Here is an 18,315-nt window from a genome sequence, read left to right on the forward strand (position 1 = left end):
AAAATAAAAGTAATAAATAAATCTAATTCTTCCTCAGAATTCTAAGGCAGTAGTAACAGGCTTGACGCAAGGAATAAGAGGAGGAGGTACATGGTCGCAGACGTGCCTCCTCCTTGGCTGGGGCGGGGCCTGGCCACCACGTGCCTCTGGGGACACTGGAGGCAGCTCCCCGCGGCACGCCTGCTTCATGGCGTGGAAAAGGCCGTCCCCAGGGAACGTACAGGCTTCAGCCTGGTAAAAGAACAAAGCCGACCAGCAGCAGCAGTGAGGCTTCATGACCACCTCCCCTTCGAGACTTCGAACACCAAAACCTGTAGCCCTGAATGCAAGCAACCAACACATCTAGAAACTTAGGAAATCTGACTGGTCCCAAAGCAAAATTTCTAAATATCACCCATTTTCTAAAGACGAAAAAAAAAAAAAAAGCGGTGGGGAATCTGGAGTGTTGTTTTGTTTTTTAACCTCTTCTCTCAGATTATCTACCCCTCCTTCTTTGATTATACATAAAATGATTTAGTAACACTTGACTTCCAGAGATGTGGCATCTGAGATCAACCCAGTACCTAATTTCCACCCTTCCCCCTTCCACCCCCAGGGCCCTTGGAAAGGAACACCGCCTCTTGAAATAGGAAGTGATGGAGGCAGTTTTTCTTCCCAGAATAGCTTAGACTACAGGGATCATCACTTTGGACTGCATGGAAGTTCTTGCTGTGATGGCACAGACTTAGAAAAGGGAAAGGAGAGAAGGAGAGGCAGGGTGAAATCACCAGCCCTCCAGAGGCAGTGAGGGCTCCCAGCCTGTGCTAGAGAACGGGCAGAACCAGCAGGCGGGAATACGGCAGTGGTGAGAGGCTGGCCAGAGCTTTCCACATCCCCGACACTGGGCTCCTTCACGGACAGAGTGCTGTTCCCTCTTTCTGTCCTTTCGAAAAGTGAAGAGAGTGGGTGGCCACTAAACTCGCCTGCGTGAAGGCTCTGCAAGAGGAGAGCGCAGCAGTTGAAAGCATACACCTGGAACCAAAACAAACCTATTTTGAAAAGGCAACACCCAACTTCCTTTTAGGCTTTTGGCCTGATGGGTGTCCTCCGCAGAGAGATTTTGCTGGAGTCGGAAGCAACGAGAGCGTGAGTCAGGGACCACAGAGCAGGGGTACCACGCCACCATCTGCGGAAGCCAAGGACGGGGCAAAGCTACACGGATGGGGCCAACAGTCAGGTCCGCCAGCAAGGCGGGAGGGTCGGGCGCCCCACGCTCAGCTTGGAGCCCTTGCCTATCCAGGACAAGAGGCCCCAGCTGGCAGCCTGCTCCAGCCGGCGCACGCCACCTGCGTCCCGTCCCGGCGGGCCTTCAGCTCGTGTAGTAGACGTGGAAGTAGAGAGTCTTGTTGCGAAGCAGGGAGTAGGAGTTGTCGAACTTCAGCAGGTAGATGCCCTCGCCGGGGTAGTCGTGGCTGCCGGCCTGCACGTCTCGGTGGCTGTCCCGGCGGTACACGGGCATGACCTCCCCGTAGCGGCCCCGCAGGGAGCTCCTGGAGCCTCGCTCCACGTCTCCAGCTGGGACGGGGTCTGCGTGAGCAAAGGGCAGAGTGTTCGGCTATGAATTCAGAGAACAAAAAGGCCTACCTGAAGGCAAGAAGATGAACCAGGTAACAAGCTGGTGGCTTTCCCCCCACGGGGCATTTGGAAATGTCTAGTGGCCTCCAACTAGGCCATTGGAGTGACCAGTGGGTGATACTGGCCTTTAGTGCTCAAGGGTTCAGGAGTGCTAAATGTCAGGATAGTACCTTCTCAACAAAGAAGTGTCTCCTTCCAAATGCCAACAGTATTTGCACTGAGAAACAATGATTTAGCCTTACAGAGCCTTCCTAGCTCCAGGAGTATCTGGAAATTTCCAAGGAGTATCTGGAAATTTCTAAGGGGGAGGGCAAGATATTTAAGAAGGGAAGATTCAACAGGTGAAAGAACTCGCTAAAGGAAGTAGGAAATGCAGGTAAAGGTGCCATAGCAAGTGACCCCCAAACCCCTAATGGTCCCCTGAGGAGCAACAAACAAGATCCTAGGTTCTCCTCCTTCTTGAATACATGCAGACCTCCCTATAGACTTGCTTTTCCATGAAGAAGCAAGTTAAGGGGTTGACTGTAGGATGATATGGGAAAATCAAGGAATAAGGCTAATGCTTATTTAAAAAAATAAAGGCAGCCTTAGGGCCATTGTGAGTAGGCTTGTGAGTAAGGACTGGAATATAGCACAGAGACTATTTTTAAAACTGCTCTGGGCACGAAGGAAGAAGTAAACAGAAGTCAGCCAGCTGTGACAGTCTGGAAGGAGGAGAGAATGGGTATGTTTGGCAAACTGCAGTCACTCAGCTTGGTTCCAGACCAAGAAGAAATGTAAATATCCCACAGAGAAAGAAATATAAATATCTCTAAGAGAGAAATAAAAAATAATCTCAGGTTTACATACGTGATCTGAAAAACATTGCCTCTACACACAGCAGCACAACACCCCTTTCCCTGCCCCCAACCCACCCCCGTCCCCAGCAGATCCTGGAGGACAACACAGCCAGGTACTGATTAAAAAGAACAGAGGCCTTCCACTCAGGCATCACTGCTACCCCACCAGAATGTTCTCAGAGGGTCTGACTTCAGCCTGCATCACTCAACTTGGCTTGCAAAGCTGAAAGGGATTCTCTGCCTGCATTCTCAGAAACAGGAGGACGGGTACAAGGCAGGAAGTGATCGCTTGGTGATTGCTAGAAATTAGGTTGAACCAGGAAAGGAGACCGCAAATTATGTTCAAATTCAATGTACCTTCGAGCTCCTCGTCTTCTTCCTCGTCTTCGTCCTCATCCTCACTGGAATCACTGACTTGCACCGTTATGTCGGTGCTGGTTACCGGGGTCCAGTCAAAGTAAACTCCAAAGCCAATGTCATAGTCATCAGTTGCAAACTCCCAGCAGACACGCTTCCCCTCGGGATGGGTTGGCACCCGGATGGTCACCACCTCCCCCCGCTTCACCACCAGACGGCTGTTCTTCTCTTTGCCCAGCTTGCTCTTGAATTCCTTCATCTTGGCAAAGGTCCAGATGCACGGAGGAGCCATGAGAGGTGGGGAGACTGAAAGGACAGACTGCTTACTACTGAGAAAGAAACCCCGAGGAAACGCTGCCACACCCGGCCTTTTGCTTAGGGGAGGTGGTCATAGTCAAAGACATTCTTCCTACTGGCTTCCTTGACTTCTGTTCACAAGGAAGGAGGGAGCATTGCCCTGAGGTGGGTCAGCTGCTCAGCTCAAGAAACAGGTCTCTTTTAAACTTTATTATAAATAAATACACAAATATTTATCTATACACACACACACACACACACACACACACACACCAGGATCGAGTACCAGACATATATACAGTAAATAGAGTACCATATATATATAAACTGAATAGAGCCTACTCTATTCAGACACTGGTTGTTCTTCCTCTTTTGGTCGTATGTAATCTGATGCTTTCTCCTTCCTTCCTTTCTTTCCTTCCATCTATCTGCCTGCCCTTCTTTAAGTACTTACAGGAACAAAACAAAAACACCTTCTACGCCCCCAAAGGTCTCACCTCTCCTGTGGTCCCCCAGCAGGTCTGCAGATTCCAAATCAGCTGACAGAATATCGACAGCTCCTGTGTGCTCAGACTGGATCATCACGATGTCCCCAGACCTTTGTGGGCCGTGGTACCTGGCCATCTGCACAAGAGAGTTCTGGTCACAGGACATATGCAAAGGCAGGTTCCTATTGGCCTCTTTCCAACTGAAGGCTGCCAGCCCTGCCTTATTATTATTACCTCCGCTCTCCTGACTCACAAGTCTCCTGACCCCCGTTGGTCAACGTTCCTTTTCTCTCCTCCAGCCACAGGTTGTACTAAACTCTACCCACTTTTATTTTCATGCCACCAACATGTTCCCTAGTTTAGAGCTTCTTTCATGTTCTCTCAGCTTTTTGCTACTTTCCCACTTCAGACTCTTCATAAAAACCTGGCCCACAAACATCCTCAAGGTTTGCTACTGACTTTCCCGTCTGCGGTGTTTCTTGGCCACGCCTGCACAGCCCCTCCCCACAGCTCCTCTCAGGACAGCTCTTGCTTCTGGGCCTTCACTCAGCCACACGTCCTCCTGCTACAATTTCCGTCCAGAGGTTCCTTCCAGATCGCTGTCCATCAGTCCATCAAAGTACTGTAGAGAAAGAACCCGGCTCCTACTCTGGCTCCCTTGTCCCCCTGTCTCTCACCCGTGGCACACCTTGGACGTCCCACCTGACACAGGCTGCCTCATCCACCAACAATGTTCTATAAATAATCACAATCTCACCTTAGACCAGCCCCAGGATTTGCATTTCAACAGTATACCCACTGCCAGACATCTGACTTGCATAGAAGAGTGCAAATGTCAATCGATACTCACAGCCCTCACTGACCCATAGCAGGAGACAGCGGCCTCTCCCTAGTGGGTTTCACTTCAAACCACTCAGATTAGCATTCCCCTATTTCGCGCCATCGTGCCTTAATTTCCTGCTCCTTCTCCAAGCAGTTGGTAGGCAACTCAAGAAGAAATGCACACCTACTGCCAACACGGAAGAGCCCATCCGTGAGACAGCTCACATCAGTGACTCCAGTCAAGTGTCAGAATGACATTTGCAAGAAATGAATGAATGAATGAATACATGGATGCAGTAATCCTCCCAGATTATATTCTCATAATATCTGTTTCTAGAGAGTCCTTCAGCTCTTATCACCACTATTAAATGAGTTAAACCAGACTTTGACTAACTTCCTTAAATGAGTCCTTCCTTTTCCAGAAGGTTAAACAAAGATTTAGCTTGCAACTTATTAGCTGCAAAGTAAAGTCAATACCAGCTCTTAACCACAGTTTCCTCATTTGTAAAGTAGCAACATAGTAGTAGTACCTGTCTCACGGCGCTGTTCTCAGGGGTAAATGAAGTGTTGTTGGATAAAAAGGCTTTGTAAACTATAAAGCATTATACGAATGTAATTATAATGCCTGGAATTGTCTTTACTGACACCAACACCATTTGTTCTTCTGTATATGTTAATATGTATATATTATATATAATGTATTCTGTATATATGTATACATTATACATAATGTATATGTTAATAATGATACGAACAACTCTTCCCTCCAAGGCAGGGAGACCACTGCTATCAGTACCACTTCTATGGAATCTTTACCATAAGTCCCAAGTAGATCTACCACAAGAAAGCTGAGACTAATACATAATTCAATGGTTAAGGGCTCCTCAGATGGAGAGGATTTTAGACAACATGTGAACATTCATTATAACCCTTCATTTCTTGAACAGATGCTTACTGGGTGCTAGTACAGTGAGGGACCTGGGGACAATACACACGATTGTTCCCCACATAACTAAGCGTGAGATGGCAGTGCTTTCTAATTCCAGTCTATCCAAACGCATCCAAACTTGTGCTTTTCAGAGAGAAAGAACATGCTCCCGACCTTGCTGAGGATCTGGGTCTGGTCAGCAGACAGCAATTCCTGTTCCACCGAGGCCTGGGCCTCCCCGGCATGGGCGGCCTTCTGCTTATCTTCTGTGGCATCCTCTGTCACTGGAGACACCATCTGTGACCTCCCAGAAGAAGACAGCATGTCAATTCATGGACTCTTTTTTTTTTTTTGGTCTGATCTATGTGGCTTCTGGAATCTTAGTTCTCCGACCAGGGACTGAACCAGGTCCGTGGCAGTGACAACATGGATGGAGACCTAACCACTGGACTGCCCAGGAATTCCCCTCAAGGACTCTTCTAAAAGGTACAGTAGTCTTGGAGAAACTCAGAATGAAAGGGAAAAAAAAAAGCCTTCAAAGGGCACCCCCAACCCCTGCTTTCCTCTGGCATTTAGGTCCACCGTCATTTCAGCTGACCAACGCCCTGGGCTGAAATGGCCCCACAGTAAAGCAGTGATACCATGTGAGGACCCAGGACGGACAATGCCAGGTCCCAGGACCCGAGAACCATAGTAAATACACGGGTCAGTTGTCTAAGGTGGACTGCAGGTCTGGCTTTTATTCCCCACTCTGGGACCCATGCCATTTGCTCCAAGCAGAACTTCAACAAAAGAGGGGCTGGAATCCCGGTTCTGTTCTACACGGAAAGCTGCCCTTAGAAGTAAAGGGAGGAGGCCCCGCCCAAGCCTGAAACTGATCACAATAGAAAGGAAGTGTAGACTGATTAGCAAGGCAAGGCTCTCCCCTGCTATCCCAGGAGCAGTTCAGTGTTTCCATTCACGTCTTATCACTGCTACTCAGCGCACAGCCAGTTCACGGGTGATAAAAGCAAGGCAACCACTTTTTTTTCCTCTTTAAAAAAAAAAAAGTATGATCTTTTATACTTCTTTCTTAAATTTAGTTTTGGTTGTGCTGGGTCTTTGTTGCTGCGCGGGCTTTTCTCTAGCTATTCTCTAGTGGTGGTGTGTGGGCTCCACATTACGGTGGCTTCTCTTGTGGAGCACGGGCTCGGGATGTGCAAGGCCTTCAGTGGTTGCTGCTCGTGAGCTCAGCAGCTGGGGCTCCCAGGCTCTAGAGCGCAAGCTCAGTAGCTATGGCACAGGGACTTAGTTGCTCCAAGGCAAGTGGGATCTTCCCAGATCAGGTTTCGAGCCTGTGTCTCCTGCATTGGCACTCAGATTCTTTACCACTGAGCCACCAGGGAAGCCCACTTTTTTTCCTTTTTAAAGCATATTAATCTACTCTTCCAATGACTTCAGATACAACTATTCTAATAGCTAATTTTAAAGAAGCAAGGGAATAACATATTCTCTCTTCCATTTCTTCTGGATTCAGAGAGACTAGAAAAGTGGAGTTAAATGCCAGGGCTGTAGTGCAATATCCCAGGCCTCTTGAAAATCTGTTGCCATCAAAATGTGGGGTGGAGTCTTTAGAGAAGCAGTTATCAAAGTACAGTCTGGGGACCGCTGGCATCCTTAAGACTCCTCTTTCAGGGCAGTGTGTGAAGTCAAACCCTTTCATAATAATTCTAAAATATTGTTTGCCTTTTTTCATCTTGTTAAGCATTTTCCAGACACTACCTGACATATGATATCACAACAGAATGGACACAGAAGCGGACCTGAGAATCCAACTGTCTTTTGTTAATGCAGACATTAAAGACTTCCCTGGTGGCTCAGATGGTAAAAGCATCTGCCTACATCGCGGGAGACCCAGGTTCGATCCCTGGGTTGGGAAGATCCCCTGGAGAAGGAATTGGCAACCCACTCGAGTACTCTTGCCTGGAAAATCCCATGGATGGAGAAACCTGGTAGGCTACAATCCATGGGGTCGCAAAGAGTTGGACACGACTGAGCAACTTCACTTCAAAGAGATTTACAGCATCTCTCTTCTCACTGAACTATTTTTCTTTGAAAACTAGTTGTTTTTCATTAAAGCCAAGTTATTAATATTAACATGTAATGAATTCCTTATTGTTATTTTAAATGAATGAATGATTTTTTTTAATTTTGCAGGTTTAATTTCTAGTATGGTGAACATTGATAGATATAAGTCACATAAATAAAAATTCTTTAAGGTCCTCAATAATTTCTAAGAGTGTAAAGTTTTGAGAGCTGCTGCTTTAGGGTATCGCCCATGTCCTCAGAAAGGCTGAGTGAACGACTGGGAACCAATACTATAAACTGCATGGGGAAACAGAGGGTTTACTTTGGAGTTCATTAGTTTCTTTTCTTCTTTCTTTCTGAACATAAACAAGAAAAATCACTTCTAGTTTATAAATCAGCTCTTCCTCAGATAAAACAGAGCCATCGTTTACAATATCTAAGTCACTTAAACTTACCTCAAAACAAACAAGGGGCAGTTACTACGAAGATCAGAGCTGCGGTTGATTATCCCGTGTAAAGTGTAAATTGGTCTAGGCTGTGAGTCTATTTTATTCTCTTAAACCCAGAAATGAGAGTCCAATTTGGTTCCTTGACACTACTTATTAACTGTCTCCTCTATGAGGAGGTGAGCTTGATGGCAGGGACTGGGTCTTTCTCCCTCTGCATGCGCAGCGTCCACAGCCGAGCCTGTCCCGTGGAACCCTAAGGCCCTCTGCACTCTGATTTTATCTCCTAGAATGATCTCTTGCCTTCCCCAGTCCACTCCAGTCACAATGGCTTCTTCACTCTCCTGAGTCCTCAAACACCTCACTCTCCCTCACCTAAGGACACTGGGGTGTGCTATGGCCTCCACCTGCCAATGCGGGAAATGGGCATTTGCTCCCTGGGTTGGGAAGATCCCCTGGAGAAGGAAATGGCTAACCACTCCAGTGTTCTTGCCCGGAGAATCCCATGGACAGAGGAGCCTGACCGGCCACAGTCCACGGGGTCGCGAAGGGTCAGACGACTTAGCGACTAAACAAAAACAACAACATGGCCTCAGCTGGAATCCTCCTCCCCGAGTTTCTCAGGGCTTGCTTCCCTCCTTCTTCCCTTCTGCTCATCCATTGCTTTTGGGGATGCTTCCTCTCCCTGGCCCATCACTCTTTACACCCTTACCCTGCTTTATTTTTCTACCCTGCACTTATGACTGCCTGATGTACTATGTACCATATTTTTGTTGATTGCAAGACACATTTTTGTTTTCTGACTTTAATACAGCTGATATACAGGATGTCCTAAAAACTGCTGCTGTCTTAAAACAGTCTGGGGCCTGGAATGACATGGAATCCCTGCCAGGCCTGGGAATGCCACCAACTGAGGCGACTTGAGTTGTGTCTGAGAGTTTTGTTTAGATCACACTGGCAGAATGAGTTCAGACAACAGACTTCTGGCTCATACTCTCAGGGGAGGAGTTTTTTCCTCCTCTCGCTCAGTGCCAAGGCGGAGACATTCAAGTTGCCCCTCAGGTCCTTTTCTGTGTCGAACGATCTCTTTCTTTGTTTCTCTTCTCACTGAAGGTGCAGGTTTTGGGGGTCCCAGTTTCATGTGTGTTGGGGAGTCTCTTATTAACCTATCTTGGGCATTCTTTCCTTTCTTGGTGGTATATAAAATAACAGTACATCTTATCGGATCAGATCAGTCGCTCAGTCATGTCCGACTCTTTGCATCTTATAGTTGATGACAATTTAGATTCTATGAAATACAATGTTCACTTTTTTTCCATCTGCCTCCCCCACTAGAATATAAGCGGCATGAGACCAGGGACTTGGATTGTTGGTTCATTTATGGTGTCTTCAGTGCCTAGAACACTGCCAGGTAATAGCGGGCTCTCAACAAATAACCTGTTGAGTGATTAAATGAGTGAGTTAACTTTCGTTTGGGAACAAAAGAGGACTATTCAGAATGTGAGAACACACAGTTAATCTGACCATCAGCCCGAGCTTACTGTGTATGGCCCTAAAATCTAATCTCTCCTTTGCTTTTGTGTATGTTACTTTGCACAAATACAGTTCTGCTTATTTAGAAAAATATTTTAGACAGGACAGGCAACAGCTACATAAATTTAATATTCACATTAGCATTTTATGCTCTAAAGAATTAGTGAAGGGTATCTGGGGAAAAAATAAATTGCAAATCACTTGATGCTGATGATGAACCAGGTAAGGGAAAAACACCCACTGTAAGCCTTCTGGTTTATGCTAACCCAGAGCAGGGAGGCCATCCCGAAGGGAGGGAGAGCCAGGTCAGCCAGCCAGCCTCACTAGAAAAGATAGAGCCGTGCCATTTCCGTTGCGAAAATATAAAAAACACAAACACCAGCCTTCAGGCATCATACTCGCTGGATTTTTTTTCTTCACACACTAGATTTTAGGAAAAAAAACTTGAACAATGTATCTCCCTTTTTCTAAGAATATTCTATATTCTTCACTCAAAATATTCATTTACTCTTAAGAAGAAAAAGAAATCAGTTCTGTACCAAAAGCCATTCCCCAAGAATCCTACAAATCAACATGCGCAGAACAAAGGTGGGAAAGGAAAATGGAAGGACAGAGGACATTCTCCTCAGGGGATTTGCTGAGAATATGAACTATCTCTTTCTCGGGTGGCTCAGTGGTAAAGAATCTGCCTGCAATGTTGGAGACCTGGGTTCAACCCCTGGGTTGGGGAGATCCCCTGGAGAAGGGCATGGCAACCCATTCGAGTATTCTTGCTTGAAGAACTCTATGGACAGAGGACCCTAGAAGGCTACAGTCTATCGGTTGGCAAAGAGTCACACACGACTGAGCGACAAACACTTTTTTCACTTTTTTTCAATCAGTGCCTTGAGGAGATTATGTCTTCCAAAAGGATCCTTATATGTAATAACCTGGTAGTTCTAACAGACAGAGTGCCTGATGAACGATGGACGGAGGGTCGTGACATTGTACAGGAGACAGGGATCAAGACCATCCCCAGGAAAAAGAAATTCAAAACAGCAAAATGGCTGTCTGAGGAGGCCTTACAAATAGCTGTGAAAAGAAGGGAAGCGAAAAGCAAAGGAGAAAAGGAAAGATATACCCATTTGAATGCAGAGTTCCAAAGAATAGCAAGGAGAGATAAGAAAGCCTTCCTCAGTGATCAGTGCAAAGAAATATAGGAAAACAACAGAATGGGAAAGATTAGAGATCTCTTAAAAAATTCAGAGATACCAAGGGAACATTTCATGCAAAGATGGGCTCAATAAAGAACAGAAATGGTAGGGACCTAACAGAAGCAGGAGATATTAAAAACAGGTGGCAAAAATACACAGAAGAACTATACAAAAAAGATCTTCACAACCCAGATAATCACGATGGTGTGATCACTCACCTAGAGCCAGATATCCTGGAATGTGAAGTCAAGTGGGCCTTAGGAAGCATCACTACGAACAAAGCTAGTGGAGGTGATGGAATTCCAGTTGAGCTATTTCAAATCCTGAAAGATAATACTGTGAAAGTGCTGCACTCAATATGCCAGCAAATTTGGAAAACTCAGCAGTGGCCACAGGACTGGAAAAGGTCTGTTTTCATTCCAATCCCAAAGAAAGGCCATGCCAAAGAATGCTCAAACTACTGCACAATTGCACTCATCTCACACGCTAGTAAAGTAATGCTAAAAATTCTCCAAGCCAGGCTTCAGCAATACATGAACTGTGAATTTCCAGATGTTCAAGCTGGATTTAGAAAAGGCAGAGAAACCAGAGATCAAATTGCCAACATCCGCTGGATCATGGAAAAAGCAAGAGAGTTCCAAAAAAACATCTATTTCTGCTTTATTGACTATGCCAAAGCCTTTGACTGTGTGAATCACAATAAACTGTGGAAAATTCTGAAAGAGATGGGAATATCAGACCACCTAACCTGCCTCTTCAGAAACCTGTACGCAGGTCGGGAAGCAACAGTCAGAACTGGACATGGAACAACACACTGGTTCCGAATAGGAAAAGGAGTATGTAAAGGCTGTATATTGTCACCCTGCTTATTTAACTTATATGCTGAGTACACCATGAGAAATGCTGGGCTGGAGGAAGCACAAGCTGGAATCAAGACTGCCTGGGAGAAATATCAATAACTTCAGATATGCAGATGACACCATCCTTATGGCAGAAAGTGAAGAAGAACTAAAGAGGCTCTTGATGAAAGTCAAAGAGGAGAGTGAAAAAGTTGGCTTAAAGCTCAACATTCAGAAGACTAAGATCATGGCATCCGGTCCCATCACTTCATGGCAAATGGATGGGGAAACAGTGTCAGACTTTTTTGGGCTCCAAAATCACTGCAGATGGTGACTGCAGCCATGAAATTTAAAGACGCTTACTCCTTGGAAGGAAAGTTATGACCAACCTAGATACCATATTAAAAAGCAGAGACAGTGAAACGAATCGCCAGTCCAGGTTCGATGCATTATACAGGATGCTCGGGGCTGGTGCACTGGGATGATCCAGAGGGATGGTATGGGGAGGGAGGTGGGAGAGGGGTTCTGGATGGAGAACACATGTACACCCGTGGCGGATTCATGTTGATGTATGGCAAAACCAATACAATATTGTAAAGTAATTAGCCTCTAATTTAAATAAATAAATTTATATTAAAAAAAATAATAAACCACAGGATGGTGCAGAAAAAAAAAAAAAGCAGATACATTACTTTGTCAACAAAGGTCTGTCTAGTCAAGGCTATGCTTTTTCCAGCGGTCATGTATGGATGTGAGAGTTGGACTATAAAGAAAACTGAGCACTGAAGAACTGATGCTTTTGAACTGTGGTGTTGGAGAAGAGAGTCCCTTGGACTGCAAGGAGATCCAACCAGTCCATCCTAAAGGAGATCAGTCCTGTGTGTTCATTGGTAGGACTGATGTTGAAGCTGAAACTCCAATACTTTGGCCACCTGATGCGAAGAGCTGACTCATTTGAAAGGACCCTGATGCTGGGAAAGATTGAGGGCAGGAGGAGAAACGGACGACAGAGGATGAAATGGTTGGAAGGCATCACCGACTCAATGGACATGGGTTTGGGTGGACTCCGGGAGTTGGTGATGGACAGGGAGGCCTGGCGTGCTGTGGTTCATGGGGTTGCAAAGAGTTGGACTCAACAGAGTGACTGAACTGAACTGAGTAGCTCTAAGCATAGAACTCAGAACCCTTATATTGCTACTTACGAGAATAAGTTTTAGAGCAAGCAAAACTAAAGCTGTGTGAACTTGGACAAATTACTACATTCACTGTTTAATTTTCCTCATCTTAAAAAAAATACTTATTTCATTAGGTTTCTTACAAGGATTAAATTAGATAACACATTTTAACACCTAATTCAATACTGAGCAAACAAATATTCGATAAAAGAAAGATTTTATTTGGGGCTTCCTTGGTGGCTCAGATGGTAAAGAATCCACCTGCAATGCAGGAGCCCTGAGTTCAATCCCTGGGTCAGGAAGATCTTCTGAAGAAGGAAATGGCAACCCACTCCAATATTCTTGCCTGGAGAATTCCAAACAGAAGAGCCTGGCAGGTTACAGTCCATGGGATCGCAAAGAGCTGGATACGACTGAGCAACTAACTCACAAGATTTTATCATCATTATTACAGACAGACATTAAAAAAAGTGTGGCTATTATATTATTACCACCAACTCTATTATAATTACAGTAATCATTATTATCTTCCATTGTCTGAATTCTGGAGGAAAAAGTTTTATTTCATATACAAAGGTAGGAAGAAAGAATTTCTACTTAAGAAATAATATTTTTAAAAAATCATGGGGGGGCTTCCCTGGTGGTCCAGTGGTTAAGATTCCACATGTCTACTACAGGGGACTAAGGTTCAATCCCTGGTCGAGGAACTAAGATCCTGCATGCCATGTGGTGTGGCCAAGAAAAAAAAAAAAACCTGACGTTCCCCCACCCCAAGCTGTTAACTTTGGGGGGGGCATGGAGACCACAGATTCCACTGGCCAGTACTATACCATGAGCTGATCAGCTGGACTGTAATACCCACCTGCACAGCACGGTTTTTCATTAATCATTCCAATAATGTTGTGAGGCTTCCACTTATTTCAGGACTCAGTACTACTATTCCCTTTCTGCTATATACTCTGATACCAGTAATGGCAGGTGAATGAGATGGGTGGAGTGGGAAATTAAGAATGACAATCTGAAGATCATCACTATGATTTAATCTGAAAATTACACAATGAAAATCTGCCTCCAATGCTGTACTTCTGCGTGTGTGTGAATTTTATGGGTAAAAACCAAACACACACTCTCTTGAAAGTCTAAATCTGTTTCTAAATGTTTTAACGTTTGAACCTGGTCTTCAAGAGGAGATAAATGAAGATACTGCACTATTTGTTACAGTTTTATTCTCTGAGAGTAAAAGAAAATTTTATAACCTGAGATAGACCTGACATTGCCCCTAAACACACTTTGTTGTTGTTCAGTCGCTCAGTCATGTCTGACTCTTTGCAATCCTATGGACTGTGGCCCGCCAGGCTCCTCTGTTCATGGGATTCTTCTGGAAAGCATACTGGATGGAGTTGCCAGTTCCTCCTGCAGGGGATCTTCCCGAGCCAGGGATCAAACCAGTATCTCCTGCAAGTCTCTTGCACTGCAGACGGATTCCTTACGGCTGAGCCACTGAGGAAGCCCTAACATGCTTAAGGATTGATTAATTAATGACAAAACATTCCATGCTCTTTACTTCAACTTGTCTTCCCCCTTGAAGTCGCTGTTTACTTTTTTCATCAATTACAACCTCAGAAGATAAAACCCCAAGAAGCATAATATCCAAAGTAGTTGTGGTCCCTACCTGTAGGGTGACGAATCGGGCTCTGGATCAGAGGCAGAAGCTGCTACAGAGGTGACCTTGGTGTTTTCTAGATCTTCATCCTCTGGAAAATCATGGGAAGAAAAATTCAATACTTGAGAGGGAACACAATCAAAATTATCTTATGTCTTTAAAAAAAAAAAAACAAAACCTGGCAGTTTCATCTAACTTGCTCTTTCTAAAAATATTCCAGGCACAAACTTTATACTCTGGGAGGCCCAGTACATAAATCACTCAAGTCTTCATATCTAAGAATTCTCAAGACCATTATAACCCACTCATTAAAAAAAAAAAAGTCATTTCCCAAAACAACTCCCCACAAAATTAATCCTAATTGAAGGATCCCATTTCACAGACATCAAATGGTTAAATTAGGTAGAACATAAAGGACAGAATGGAATGTAGAGTGAAATGAACTGGAATTCAGTGCCAAAGCAGAGACTGCCACCTCTACATTCGACCAGCTCACATTGGTGTATTCAGGATAAGGTAAAGGGTTTTTGTCATTTCATCCATGTACTCACTCACCAATGACTTACTGAGTAGCTGCTGGGCATCCTCAAGGAAAACATATGTGAAATGTGCCATGAAGACGCGGTTCACAACAAGCCTACGGTGGATGCACTTTGCAAGCAAGCAAAGGAAAACACAGAGAGAGGATGCAAGCCCAGGCGATTAACCGCAACCATTAGGCGCTACCAAGCTGTACGGTGTGTTCATTTAGCCTTTCTGTGAGCACTCAGAAAAGCGTTTGCTTCAGTGTGTTTAGATAACCCCTGGTGAACCTCCTCTAGTAAAGACAGCAAGAAACTGAAGCCCAAAGTTCACTTCTCAATATAAAATACAACTCACTGACGTAAACCTCAAACACTGAAAATTTCAGAGTTTGGTAGCAATATAAAAGTATAAATGACAAGCAAATATTTGTGATTCAACTTTTGTCTTTTTTTTTTTTTGTATATGAATAGGATCAGTTTTTTGTTCTTTGTTTTTTTTTTTTTTTTTGTCAATTCATAAGTGGAAAGACCTTAGAGCTTTTGCGACCAAATTTCCTGTGAGATAATAGAAAATACATACATATTTTTAATATATGTACATACATACTAGTTTCTGCCCCTAGTTCTGGCACAGAACTAAAACCTTTCAATTCCCTAAGTGATTAGAGCACTAGGAGTTACCTTTTGTTCTAATATTTGGTCTTTGACTTTGGTTCCTGACACGGAGTTCCTTAATCTTGTGGAGTTTCCTGGGTGATAAGGGTCTCCTGTTCTAATAAGGTGACTCTTGGGCTCCTGGATGGGGGCTGGTAGCCAGAAAGAAGCCATGGTTAGAAACTTGGGATTTTCAGCCCCACCATCCACTCTCCTGAGAGAGGAGAGGGACTGGAGATGGAGTCAGTGATGGATCCCACTTACATTATGAAGCCCCCATTAAAATCCCAAAAGTACTGGCTTTGGAGAGCTGCCAGTTCAGTGAGCATGTCTCCATACCAGAGGGGTGACCCACCCCAGCTTCACGGGGACAAGAGCTCCTCTGTTTGGGACCCTCCCAGACCTCACCCTCTGTATCTGACTGTTCATCTGTAACCTTTGCCATATCTTTTAATAAACTGGTAAACCTAAGTGTTTCTTTGAGTTCTCTGACTTGTTCTAGCAAATAATCAAATCCAAGGGGGAGGAGGTCGTGGGAGCCTCTAGTCTGTAATCACGTCTGATGGAAGTTGTGGGTAACCTGGGGACCTACTACTGCTGTTTGGCATTTGAAGCGGGGCGGGAGCAGTTCTGTAGGACTAAGCCCTCAACGACTGGGGTCTGACACTATCTCCAGGCAGAGCGTGTTTAACACTGAGTTCAACTGTAGGACACCCAGGTGGTGTTGCAGAACTGCTCAGTGCATGGGCAAGTACTCCATACACCTAGGATTAGAAGTGTTGGGAACGTGGGAGCGCAACAGAGGAAAGGAGAAACACAGGAGGAGGACTGAGGTTTTCTCACACCTCTCCACAAAGGAACTGGGTCTAAGACAAAAATCCCCAGGGTCCCCAGTCTGTTCCCCAGGGTCCAGCCATCTGTGAAGAGGCCCTTTTCACCGAGAGATAATGAGACTAGAAAGCTCTTTCCTATGTTGACCTAAGTAAAATTTGCTTCCTAATAAATTCTGCTCTTCGATCGCTACTCCCCACAATATCCTTTCAAATATTTACAGACTGCTATCACATTTCCTGCAAGTTCCTTCCCTGGCCAACCACCTCTAGTTCTCTCCATCATCCCTCAGACAACCTCTGATGCTGCCGGCCTCATCTTGTTTCTCTTTGTTCCGCTGCAAGTAAAGAGCTAAAATGGACAACTCTTCCAGATGTGTTCTAAACCATGCAGAGTACATCGACACAATCATCTCTTAATAAGGACACGGCATTTCTTGATGTAATATATTAACTGGGCTCTAGATTTATTTTTTTTTAACTGCAAACTTATCCCATTGACCTAAATCAATCGAGATCTCCAAGGGCTTATAAAAATAAACTTATTCCAAGCTTAGCTTCTCCTAGGCTCTATTTTTGAAACAGATTTTTGGAAAATTTTTAACTTAAATACAGAACTTTAAGTATCCATATTATCTATTTTAAATTAGGTTGTTGAAGGGCTTCTCTGGTAGCTCAGCTGGTAAAGAATCTGCCTGCAATGCAGAAGAACCTAGTTTGATTCCTGGGTTGGGAAGATCCCCAGAAGAAGGGATAGGCTACCCACTCCAGTAGTCTTGCCTGGAAAATTCCACGGACAGGAATTCTGTCCTGGCGGGCTACAGTCCAGGGGGTCACAAAGAGTCGGACACGACTGATCGACTGAGCACAGCACAGGGAGTTGAAATGACATAAACACATGCTTTGCTCATTGTATAACGACTTAAATACAGGTAGAAAACATTTTTCAGTTACCCTTCCAGACTTTAATACACAAATAATCCATTATTCAGTGTAGAAAAATCAGGAAACGCAGAAAACAAAACAAAAAAACAACCAAACACAATCCCACTAGACAAAAATAACCATTGTTAACCTTTTGGTGCATGTCCTTTCAGAAATACACACACATATATATATAGATAAATATATACATGTATACATCCATATATTTATATATTCCCCCTCTATCCACAGCCATCAACTTTGTGTGGGGCATGGAAACCATAGGTTCTAATAGACGATTTTGTACCACGAGTTGATCTGCTGGACTGCAGTACCTACTAGCTCAGGTATTAATACAGCTTTCCAGTAACTATTCCATTAATGTTTCACAGCTTCTTATTCTAGGGTTCATTACAAATAAAAATGTATATATAATATTTATATGTGTATATATTATATAAATATTTATATACAAATTATGTTTATATACTCATATTTCTAAAATGACATGTACCTAGTATTAGAGAAATTATTTACGAAAATTTTTCAGAGTCAATAAAATCAGACTAAAGAAATTTTTTTTTTGTCACATTGTGGGATCTTGGTTCCCCGCTCAGGGATCGAACCCTGTACCCTTGGCAGTGAAAGCATGGAGTCCTAATCACTGGACCCCCTGGGAATTCCTGGGGCTGAAAAAATAATTTTGAGTTCTGTTCAGTTCAGTCACTCAGTCGTGTCCGACTCCTTGTGACCCCATGAATTGCAGCACGCCAGGCCTCCCTATCCCTCACCAACTCCCAGGGTTTACTCAAACTCATGTCCATCGGGTCGGTGTTGCCATCCAGCCATCTCATCCTCTGTCGTCCCCTTCTCCTCCTGCCCCCAATCCCTTCCAGAATCACAGTCTTTTCCAATGAGTCAACTTTTTGCATGAGGTGGCCAAAGTACTGGAGTTTCAGCTTCAGCATCATTCCTTCCACAGAACACCCAGGACTGACCTCCTTTAGAATGGACTGGTTGGATCTCCTTGCAGTCCAAGGGACTCTCAAGAGTCTTCTCCAACACCACAGTTCAAAAGCATCAATTCTTTGGCGCTCAGCCTTCTTCACAGTCCAACTCTCA

At 44.4% G+C, this 18,315-nt stretch overlaps 1 protein-coding gene across 1 annotated transcript in view; it reads right to left on the reverse strand.

Annotated features, from left to right (window-relative positions):
• Positions 1 to 29: 29 nt before the first annotated feature.
• TMED8 (transmembrane emp24 protein transport domain containing 8) overlaps positions 30 to 18,315 on the reverse strand; it is a 31,302-nt gene continuing 13,016 nt past the window's right edge. The window contains exons 3-8 of the mRNA XM_010844386.1: positions 16,568 to 16,583; positions 14,271 to 14,350; positions 5,520 to 5,649; positions 3,605 to 3,731; positions 2,811 to 3,116; positions 30 to 1,566 (exon numbers count right to left, since the gene is read on the reverse strand). Coding sequence (XP_010842688.1) covers positions 1,349 to 1,566; positions 2,811 to 3,116; positions 3,605 to 3,731; positions 5,520 to 5,649; positions 14,271 to 14,350; positions 16,568 to 16,583 — 877 coding nt within the window. The 3' untranslated portion in view covers positions 30 to 1,348. The remainder of the gene's footprint in view (positions 1,567 to 2,810; positions 3,117 to 3,604; positions 3,732 to 5,519; positions 5,650 to 14,270; positions 14,351 to 16,567; positions 16,584 to 18,315) is intronic.

Source organism: Bison bison, unplaced genomic scaffold, assembly GCF_000754665.1.
Source record: "Bison bison bison isolate TAMUID 2011002044 unplaced genomic scaffold, Bison_UMD1.0 scf7180017864201, whole genome shotgun sequence".
Classification (NCBI taxonomy): domain Eukaryota; kingdom Metazoa; phylum Chordata; class Mammalia; order Artiodactyla; family Bovidae; genus Bison; species Bison bison.